The sequence below is a fragment of the Neurospora crassa genome, linkage group VI, assembly GCF_000182925.2.
Source record: "Neurospora crassa OR74A linkage group VI, whole genome shotgun sequence".
Taxonomy (NCBI): domain Eukaryota; kingdom Fungi; phylum Ascomycota; class Sordariomycetes; order Sordariales; family Sordariaceae; genus Neurospora; species Neurospora crassa.
The window spans coordinates 1,036,555-1,048,037 of record NC_026506.1 but is presented as its reverse complement, the minus strand read 5'-3'; the positions used below and the strand labels follow the sequence as shown (position 1 = coordinate 1,048,037).

At 50.5% G+C, this 11,483-nt stretch overlaps 1 protein-coding gene across 1 annotated transcript; it reads right to left on the bottom strand.

The window, feature by feature from the left end:
* Positions 1 to 9,475: 9,475 nt before the first annotated feature.
* Positions 9,476 to 10,983, bottom strand: NCU04845 (phytanoyl-CoA dioxygenase). Its single transcript, XM_955311.2, has one exon. The coding sequence runs from the start codon at positions 10,759 to 10,761 to the stop codon at positions 9,823 to 9,825; it is 939 nt and encodes a 312-aa protein (XP_960404.1). The 5' UTR covers positions 10,762 to 10,983; the 3' UTR covers positions 9,476 to 9,822.
* Positions 10,984 to 11,483: the final 500 nt, after the last annotated feature.

Sequence of the window (11,483 nt, the reverse complement as noted above, 5' to 3'; positions counted from 1 at the left end):
ATAACAAACACTTGATGGTTGAATGGAGTCCAATGAGGGTCTCTGAATCAGGTCAAGGAAGAGTCGAAATGTTAGCGACCTGACATGTGGTGGAAAGGGCAGCAAGAATCATGGATGGTGATGCACCTTTATCGACGCCGTTCTGTAGGTGACATGGCATCAAGGGAAGGTGTAAAGATTGCGAACTTTTGATATATCCCAATTGGCCATTCCAGTTCATACGGCCAAGGGAGGATATTGTCGCAGGTCGTGCAAAGGACCAGTCTGTAACTCCCAGTATCTGCAGCCCTTGTAGGCGGCAGCAATATGGCATTGAAGCGATGTTTCCATGGGAGGCACGCCTTGGCCGTCCATCCCTATCTTGCACTCACTTGCTTCAAGGTCGAGTGTCGATCGAGTCACAATCAACACCGACGCGTCGACGTGCTCGTTGATTGTCTGTCTTGCCGGTCTTGGATATCTGGATCTTTTGGGAATCCCATCTTTGCCCTTCTGTCCGTTTCCGCCCATGTCGTTTTGGATTTGCAGGTTCCCATGTCCATGTCCATGCCCATGCCCCATGCCCTCGGCTCCTGGATCGTCCCATAGGATCTGGATGAGTGGTTGAGAGGTCGACAGATGTTCGGCGGACAATGGGCTTTGATTGGAAGCCATGGATGCCATTGGCCGGGTCTGGAGCCCGATGTCCAGACATGAAACAGACGAGGGGTTCAAGCTTTGGCCGAAAGCGGTCTACTCTATTCCGATGGATGGTCTGCCAGTCGGAGCAGTGAGAGTCGGGCCAGCTACAGTACTGTACGAGACCAGTCCGTGCCGGTAACCGCGACCGACGGGCGCAATCAATTGGACTGCATTGCACCTGCGATTATCGTCATTTCCAAAAGCGAGGCGTCGACGGAACTTGATGATGCATGCATGTCCATAACTGAAATCGACAGTGGTGGTTGGAGAGCGGAGAAGTGGAAGAGGAGGACCTCGTCAGCGTCGCCCAAACTGACAAAGAACTAAGGTTGAGAAAAGCATGAGATCAGTCACTCTCAGTCAGGCAGTCATGGGGCCCGTGCTTCGCAGGCCAGGGTACTTGTCGGGTCCCTTTAGGGTTCGGGTCTAGGGTGTAGTGTAGGCCTATTGGTGTCCCACCACCGAGGAGACCGTCATTGAGGATCCCCTCCTCCTCCTCTTCCTTCTCCTCCTCCTCCACTCGACAATCCCTTGTTTAGACAGACCAGCAAGTTGATAGGATTCAAAACTCGGCTTGACAACGCACTCCAGCAGATGATCACCCGACCCAATCAGCGGCAGACAATCCACCCCGTCGTCCATCTTGCACGCCACGTATCAAGCCATGCTTCACATGAGGTCGTGAACTCGAAATGGCCTCAACAAACTCCGGCACCTGACACGGCCAACGTCCCTCTACTTTCGGGGGTGGTGTTGACGAGAGTCACCAAGTCTCAACATCACAATGTCATGGCCATGATGTGCAAAAGTGCAAGACAGCACCCATATGTATGTATCACTCAACTTGGGCAATACCCAGGGGCTTCTCGACACAGGGATGCCGTTTTGCTTCCCCAGCTTCCACACGCACTTCGGGAGACACTGTTCCGTCATTTCCCCTAGAATGGAGCCCTGCACGCCATCACTGCAACCATTGCTGCGTCCCGGTGAAACGAAACGAACAGCATCCAAACACTCAAGCCGGACGGAGAGAGTCCGGTCACAATGGTGATCTCTTAAGACTAGGCCTCCGGAGCAGATATGGAATGCCGGTCACAGTACCCCTGAGGTCTGAAGCGAGGGGTAAACGAAACACTGCAACGGCAACCAGCGTTCGATCTGCGCAGTATGTAGCTCTCGTCTCAACTCAAACCCATCATCCGTCCACATGATGGAAAAAAAGGAGTGGTCTTTCCGACTGCCGAGGACCCCAGCTTCAACGACAAAACCAAAAGACGAGGCTGTTGTGCCGATGAACCCTGATACATACGCAGTAGGTTGGTCTAGTTGGTACCCCACGCCGAGAGTTTACGCTAGACACCTAGACCCGCTCCGGGTGGGTCCCGCCGGCGAGGGTAGCGCCGGTCCCGCGTCCGTGGCCGACAACTTGCACGGGCATCGGCTTGGCTGGTAATGAGCTACCTATCCCAAGTCCTATTTTCCACTTCGCGCCCGTCGTCGCTTGCAAACAATGCGATCCTGCGCCGTCAGCGTTGGCGTCATCCATGATCCTGGCAGAGCCTGTTCAAGGCCCGACTGCAATACAGCTCATCCACACAACGCCAACGATGCCTGCGGATTAGCCACGTTTTGATATCGTGAATCAGTCGGCAACCGGCGATCGAATACGAATGATATGTAGCCCATGCGGCAACGGCATGTTCCATAAACATTCATCCTCCATTCCAGTTGCAGATGCCCCTGAGACTTGCATTAATGTGGCTTCACCACCCGATGGTTTCGGGACAGCTGGGACGCGTGGCTGAACGGAATGGACTCAATAAACGACTCAACGTTGATGCATTCATACCATGGCTCATCTGCGGGCCGATAAGACGTCAAGGGCATCACCAACTCTTCATTGATCGCCCTGGCGTGCCTGAGTGGTGATGATTTGATGATTGTTCAGGTACTATGCATTTCTGACACCGAACCTCAATCTTCAATTACTGTCATACATATCTTAATGTCAGGGATTGCGCGAGGGATAATACCAGAAGGGGCAATCACACAAGTGGAATTGTCATTCAGTTGGAGCGGCGGTCCTATTAGCAGTTGCCGACTTCAAATGCATGACGCCTCGTCCCCGCCAAGTCACGCCAAGCGAGCCCCAGGAAGGCAAACCCGCACCAGAAAAGAATATGTAGGTATTCTTCTTCCGAAGATCCCGTATAACGCTTCACGATGTCAAAGCAATCGCAGCGTCAAACGTATCCATCCGCTCGTCTGCCTCATTTACCAATGTCAGAGGCAAGAGCCGTGTAACTGCCGCCCAAGGTGTTGATTGGTTGATACTACCATGGCTTGAGGCGCCCTGCTCTTTTCTCCTCTTGTTAAGAGACTCCAGTTGGACATGGCAGCCAATCATCTTCAAAAGAGGCTTGTCACCCAAGAAAAATGACAGGTGAGAGGCTGTGGCTGAGCTACATACTTGACTTTCCGTGGTCGCTTGGGAAGCGAAACTCGGGCGATGCCTTGACTCCTTGAGAAGCTGGTAGCCATCGGAAAAGTTTTTTTTGCTTCGAATACGACAGATACGGTTTGCATGCGCAATCTTTGCCTCTCGGTCCTCCAGTCCCCTGAATTTGCTTGAGACCCTGATTGACGCTGATCGACATGCGGTTAGAGGCGGAAGGCGACGATCAAGCCCCATCTGATGGCTGATGATGCGTCATACCTCACGGAGGCTCAACAACACTGACGATGGCCACATGTGGAATCATCAGGCTGAAAGTAAGCAATCGGGAATCTGCCCTGCCGAGGCATACATACACCTGACCATCATAACTTTTCTGGAAGATGCAATCGACTCATCGTTACTTGTGGAGGCGCTCAGCACACGAAGCCATGACGCCAAGTGCTACTCGCGGGATATACAGCCCTGAGGGTGTATGGTACACTAGAAGTTGGATGTCGGAGTCTCCGGGCCTGTTGCGAATGGGTTATCGTGAGCAAGAAGAAAACGACACATTCGGCAGCGGCTGTAATGCCAATCTCGGCGTCGCAAGGGGATCTTGGAGACGGGTGGGATGGGCTCACTGTTTTCGACAAGCCACAAACCGAATGAGAAGAGAGTCAGGACTTTCAGGCCTCGATCACCAACGATCTCCCTCAAGGATCACCTACTTTCACATGCGAAGCCTCCCAGGGCAAATCAAATCTTGTCCAACTCTTTGAATGAACCGTTTAGGGTTGAGTAGCACTAAACCACAAATTAATGGTTGCAGCAGGGGAAACTAGGAAATTAAAGGTGGTTGCTCCAGGGTTTCTCCGCGTGGCTTATGACGTGCAGCCGTGTTACCGCACCACACACCGGCGCAACCACCCATCATCTCCCCTTGTACCGAGGTTCTCGAGGTTCCAGCCCCGACGCGAGATTTGCTTCACACCATCGCGACAATCGCCTGAACGCGTCGTCTGGTGTCTCTCCCATTTGACGGCCGCTCCTGACCGAGGTCATCACGATGCGATGCGACATGTCAAGCCCCAAAGTTGCCAAGGTCCTCAACGGGTGTGGTAACACCAGCACGACGTACCAATCTCCGACTATATTTCCAGTCGGCTATCCCTCTCATGTGTATGCCTATTAGATTCATGGAATCTTCAATACTACGAAATATATGCATCAACGATATCGCACACGAAGTAGCATCATCATCGAGCATGCTATGATACATAGGTAGGTAGGTAGGTAGGTAGGTACTTCAAGATACACCGATCTAAATTCGGTTTGTGGAATTGGACACGTTACACTCGGTATCACTTGCTTTTACTCGAGCGACACCAACCAAGTAAGCATGCCATCTCCAAAGCGCAAAACGAAACACGGGTCCGACCTCGACTGATCTGGCAGACCCGGGCCCCGGACATAACATCAGCGCTAACATGCAGGAACGGGGCCGGCGCCGGGTGGATCCCTGGTCGGATCAGGTAAGTACCGTATCTGGCCCCGCGCCCTGACCTACCTACTTTTATAAACAGCTTAAAATAACCAAGTATATTGGACATCTAAGTGTAGGGGCCACTTACACTGAGCCCATTCAAGCGCATCAGACAGGCCGCGAATTCTAAACGTCACTCACTGGCTGGGAGTCCTCCAACTTCATGTAGGTAGTGTAGAGGTGTATGCATATGGAATCTAACCCGCCAGCCATCTTGTTAAGCAGCGATGAACCATTCAGCCAATCACCGCTTGTCGCTTGACTAACAACAGTAACCGACGGGCCGGGATCTAAACGCCGTCTGGTAGATTGCACTTTACCAAATAGGGGGGATCCTAACCGCTCTTTACCGCGCGCGTTTGTTTATTTACTTGCGTCTACACTACTACTTACCATCCAGTCGAACTGAAAGTAAGTAAGTTAGTACATGATGTAACGAAGGCGCAAGACGTTGGGACTGGGGGCCAGCTTGGAGTGTGAAAAGTGTGGAAGGAGAAACATTTCAGTTCTTTTTCTTTTCTACCTATTTTTCTTCTTCGAAGGTTTAAGTCTCCGAGTAGGAAAAAGTACTCTGGTCTTTGCTCGGTTCAAATGGGCAGTTAGATAGTGCGGGTTAGCGATAGCGATGGCATGAGATGCAAGTTTTTGCCTGCATGGGATTCTGAGAGTTTGGTACCTACCTGCATCTGCTTTGCGGCATATTACTGTAGGCGAGGCCAAAAAACGATCCGCAAATTATTGAGGATATTTTTATTTTGTTTTTATTTCCACGCCGATCCGTCAAGATACGTACCTACCTAGGTACCCAAGGTAGGTAGGAATGAGGATTGCATTTGGGGTTTGGCGGACCCAACGACGTGGTTGTGAGCAAAGATCGATCTGCTCCTTCAAAGGCCTGGCTTAGGTAGACTGACCCCATGGTACTGCAGTGGTAGTTGACACGATCTCGGAGTTACTACCTACCGACTGCAGACGGTTGCAAAGCCTTTATCAGATGGAACTCGAGTTGCGGTCAGGGTGGGTGCTTCTAAATATGGTAAACTAATTTCCTTTCTCACCTCACCCTCGCGAGCCCAGGACCGTTGGGACGGGATGCCACCATCGACACCGTTGGGATGATCACTGCAGTGTTTAATCCTACGGTCGGAGTGAATCAGTAAACGATGGACAGCTTATCTGGCCGGACCGGCTGGAAATAGCAGCAGAGTGGCATGCCCACGTTGGTTTGTGGCGCTATTTAAATCAATGCCTCATGGTCTGTTATCCAAAAAGGAATTCACTACTTTCGGAAGCGACTGTACCTAGTGAGTAAGTGATGGTAAGTAGAGGCAGCGCATGGTACTGAAGAACTTCGTTGGATGCAGCGCAGGCAGTGTCCAGTACTATTTCGTTCTGAGGTATCATCTGAAAGCCTCAACTGTCAAAACTCGCTGGATAATCAGTTTGGATACCCGCCTCTACTGTAAGGTGAGTGGCCTACCTGTACCCAAGCTCGCTGCCGAAATTGTTCACTACGAAAATTCATGATAGTAACGTAGCGTAGCGTAGAAGTGGGAGTGGGAGCCGCGATGGCTTCGTATTCGAGGGATGTGTCTCTTTCAGCATCTGTTAGTGAGTCTCAACCTCAAGTATCTGAAATTTTCATGGTACTACCAAAGGCGCTGGCCGGGGTACTTCATGTTCAGTTTGTTGAGCTCATCATTTGAGTTGGACGTTCGTCGCTGCCTTCATAGTGCAGTGCAGTGAGACTAACAGCGAAAAACTGGTGGCAGTGACGTCTGCAACTGAAAGCCGATATTGTGGAACGAACTTGAAGTTGGAAGGTGTCACTGGCTCAAGCGTTGGATGATGTTTCGTGTGCCTGTTCCAGTCCCACCAAGGTACTACAGTAGTAGAGGTGAACTGAACGGTCAAGACATTGTGCGATATGACTTTGGTTCACGGCACTCAACCGCTTGATTAGTTTAGTTCATTTACTATTAAATCGTGATCAAATTGATACAACCTGACTAACAACAAATCTCGTCCCCCGCTGGACTACGCCGCATCTTTGATCTGCGGCCTTGGCTCTTTTGAGCACTCAGGCACTGCATAATTACTTACTTATTAGTACAGTACCAACTTCTACTTACGCAGAACGAGGATGGTGTATCGAAACGGAGGGAATGTGCACTTCACAAGAAGAAGAACTTTCCTCGTTCACCGTGACGGAGTGTTCAATCGTCGGTCAGGTCAACCAACAGACACCGAGATGGTGATCGAGACGGCTATCGTCGGCGACGGAGCAGGGGCAATGGCTGAAACGAACTTCAATTGAGTTGACTCGGACTTCTTCTGCCTTTCCCGCTGGCTTGACATTCACTTCCCCTTCCAGTCCCTGACCGAGACGATCAATCTAGACGGCCGCACGACAATTCATGTATCGACGGCTTGCCTAAGACAACCGCGAGTCTTGAACCTCAGATACCCAATCAACAAAAAGTCCAGCCATCTGTAACTCCAGCGTACTAGCTTCGGTCCTTCCTCTTGTACCGCCCTGTTTTGAATCCATCACCTCCCAGTTACAGGTTGGGTTGATCGAGCATACCCTGATTCCCCGGCAGTCCAGTCATCGAAAATGGCCAAAGGGAGATTATTAGGTACCACTTGGTATTCTCAACCATCTTCGTGTTACACCATTTACACCATTGCCAGTGTGTGTGTCGCGGCAACACAACCCGCCCCCATGTGCTCAGGCGGTTTTACTTGATGCATACCAGGAGCTACATATGATACATGAACAGATACTGAAAAGCCCGTTGATATCTGTTTCCTAGGTAAGTAAATCGATGAAACGCCGTGGCGTGTGGTACCTAGACAAAGGGCCGTGTGGCTAGCTGGCTGGCTGATGCTCGAAGCGGTGAAGGGTGAGGCTCAAATGGGCTGGCTGAGAAGTAAGTGACCTTTGCGTTGTTGTAGAGTGACGACTTCTTTACCTACCTACCTAACTGATACCAATGGAGGAAGTTCAAGGAAAAATACCTATGTTTCTGATTTGCGTTTCGGTAAATGATCCCAATCGAAAACATGTGCGCTGATGTGTGGTAGGGCAGGGGGAAAGTGAAAAAGATAAGAAAAAAATATCCAATTGAACCTAGAAGGGACAGAAATTTTGTTGGGGGCAGTATACTTGTGCTTTACCTCCACGTTGGTCATCGAGGTTTGCTTTCGTTCAGTGACTACCAGGCATCATCGTTGATATTGCAACGGCGGGCATGTACAGGGAGGCCAAAGTGTCATCTGGATTTTGTGCTTGAGTGGACTTGCCACCCTTTTACTGGCTTTCATTTCTACCCATAAATTTGAAGCCGAATTTGAGTAGAAGAAAGAAGAAAGAAACACACCCAGCCATCCTTTCTGTCATGCTGTGTTTCCAGGACACTTCCCCATTCTGACCTCGCCGTCAAGTGTTAAAAAGAACCAAAGCCTAAATGCACGGCGTAATTACGCTCGCATTTCTTTCAAGGTTTCTTCATAGCCCTTCTGTTATAGAGTCACACTGTCAACAAGCTCTGTGTATAAACTTTGTCATTTGGGTTGACTCTGTCGTTCGGTTGCTGCCGCAGGCACTCCGTTCTACTCAGATTGCCGACTATCGCATTGACTGCGTCAAGATGCTACCTAGTAACGGTGACTATAAGGGGTGCAGCACAGTTGACACAGATGCTGACTGGCTAGAAGAATCGACGAGGTTCCGAAAAGAGAAGAACAGAGAGGGAGGCGCCCGCAGTACAGACCTCGACGTACAAGGCCGGTGATGCGGCTTTCAGAAGAGAGGATACATAGAGGTAGCATGCTTCAAGGAAATTGAGCAGCCAGCGCCGCACCATCAGGCCCAGATTTTGTCATCCAAATTGATGTTATCTTTGGTTTTTCCCTCGCCGCAAGCCATTCAGTTGTCTTGATTGCTAATTCCAGGAAGATTACGGCAGACGACCAGCAGTTCTCATCGTGGGAACCTAAGCCACTTTGAATAGAATGTCGATTACCTTGGTTAACTTACTCAACCAAGAACTGGATATTTACCAGCCTGTTGACGTTGGGGCTTAAGGTTTATTGAAGAATGGCAGTTGGCTCCTGGATCGGGGCCAGAAAAAAAAAAGAGATGTTAGCGGCCATAGGGTGATTGATAATGGCTGGGAGGTGGTGCAGAATAAGTGTGAGCCGAATTGCTTACACCGGAGTTAAAGCGTTGATCAACACGGTAAGCAGCAAGGTGGGTCTCGCTCGAGTATATCAATTTTGTAGGTTGCAGGAATGTCGGCAGGGCAAAAGAGAGTATATGTAGCAACATCGGGGGCAGTACCAGAGCCAGAGGGGAGGGGCGGCGGTAAGCTTGAAGACCGCGAGAGCATAGAGGAGTGAGATAATCTGCATAGTGATGAATGAGCTTGTATGCTTGGATAAGAGGCTCGGAAGTCAAGAGACTTGAGGATTTCAGTGAAACGTCTCTGTTAAGTTGGTTAGAGTGATGAGGAACGTAGGATGTTTAAAGTCGTGAGGACTCGCGCTCCTTATACCGCTAACCAACTTCTGATACACTGAACCAGATCAACTATCGATATGACTTCTTGACGAGAATTTTCCTCTTTCTCGTCAAGATACCTACTGAACGGGAATTTCGTACCGGTGGCAAGCAAGATTGGCCCTCGCCATCAGAATAAAGTTCATGTATTGCCATTTTGCAGACAGTCTGAACGCAGAATGCGAAAACGAATGCAGTCCTTACCATAGTATATAGGTACACATCACCTTACATCAGCTGGAAATAGCAGGAGGACAAAACCATTACATGAAGGTAGGATCATCAGACTTCTGATCAAACAGATCCGGTCAGTTAAACGATACGGGCCTCGGAGTCAATGGGTTGACAGCAACAGCCGATTCGTACATGACTCTATGTCAATATCGACGGCATTCTTCGACCTGAAGTATGGACAACATAGCAAGATTTGCTCCTGCAAATAACCGAGCGTCGCAACATCAAGCCCTTCCTCTCAAGTTCAACACCTCCAGCGTGAACCGTCTCCACCGCATCAACAAATGTGACACAAACTTATTGATATCTCTCCATAAATTAACGGTAACGGCATAGCTCTGTCCCCATAGATTCTTACCCTACCTAACCATCGAGCGAAAACCCAACATCCTTATTCTCCCTCCCCATCCTCACCAACCGCTCCCTCATCCCCTCCGCCCTCTCTCTCGCCTCCTCCCCTCTCTCCCCCAACGCCGAGAAATCGCATCGTTCTACCCACTCCCCGACCCCATGCTGCAACACATTCCTCGCCCTCTTCCCACTTGCTGCGCCCGCCACATGCCCGACACTTCCATGCAACGTCGTCCTCTCTTTTTGAGACGAATACACCCCCCTATGCAGAATATTATTATCATAAAACGCCACGTCCCCCGCATTCAGCTCCACAACCAGCTGCCCCGGCATATCAGGCTCAAACGGATCCGCTGCGCGCTCCTCGTCTGTGCGCGGGCGCGTGTGTGACTTGGGAACCAGAACCAGGGACGTATCGTTATCGACGAGACTCAAGTTCCATTGCGTATGGTAGCGCGGTTTCGTAGCCGGCACCAGCCTCTGCCTTTCTTCCTCGGCGGACGCAGTCGCGGGGATATCGTCCCGATGCCAGCTCAGAGCAAAGTCCTTGTCGGGCCGAACGAGCATGTTGAACAATTCCATTACCAGGTCATCGTCCGTGGTGCCCTCGGGCAACAGTTGCTTGGCGATGGAGAGGATGGAAGGGGAGAAGTAGAGTTTTAGAAAGGCGTCTTTGGATGCTTGGGGGAGGGGTAGGTCCGGGTGTAAAAGGTGTTGGACGCCCCAGATTCCGGAACCGTCGGCGGGGGGAGTGGAGGGCCAGGGTGGAAATTGTTTGCCTACGGTTCGGATGTAGGGCCAGGAACCGGCGCGGGCGAGGGCCGTCAGGGAGTCTGCGGCGGAGCGTAGGGTGGTGAGTTCGGAGGGGGTGAGGAGGGAGCGGATTACGGTGAAGCCGTTTTCTTGCAGCTCGCGGAGGAGGGGGGAGGGGTAGCTGGTTTTTTGGGTCATTTTTTTTTGGGTGATTTCTGAAGTTGACTGGCGAGAGAGAGAGGTGTTGGGTTGTTGATGATAGACGATGTACAGTCAAAATGGGATACGCAAAGAAGAATTGGGATGACAAGTAAAACCCGTCGTCCTTCTTACCGAATGATATTTCAAGAAAAGAGAAGCAAACGCTATCAGAGTAAGGCAACCTCGCTCGAGTTGGAGGCCGTCTTCCTCCGAGTCTGGATGAGTTGGGGAATGGCCAAGACATCGTGTAACCTCAAACAGGGTAAGTATCGTGTGGGGTAACCAATAAGTAATATGCATGTGAAGTAACGACAATGAGGAGAGAAGAGGAGAATTGGAGAGTTTCGGGGCATCTTTGACCCCAACCCGCTCCTCTGTCTACGAGTACTACTACGTAGAACATCATGAGGTGGCACCAGTGGGGGACAATACAACGTTGCAGATGCCTCAACTTTGGGGGATTTGACTCGAGCATTCCGCCAAAGGTGAATAGTGGATGTTAAGGTGCGGAACTCAAAATTGAAACATAACAGAAGATGCGATATATTGAACAACCCATTTCGCCAACTGACTTTCCGTTAGAAGTTTGCGGGATGGAACTCGAGGGAAGATACGATGAAAGACGGAAAGGAAAGAAAGGAAAGACAGGATGACATAAGCTTACAGTCAGCCAGCCACGTGCTCTCGCGATCCAGCAACGCGAACAAACAACTGAAATC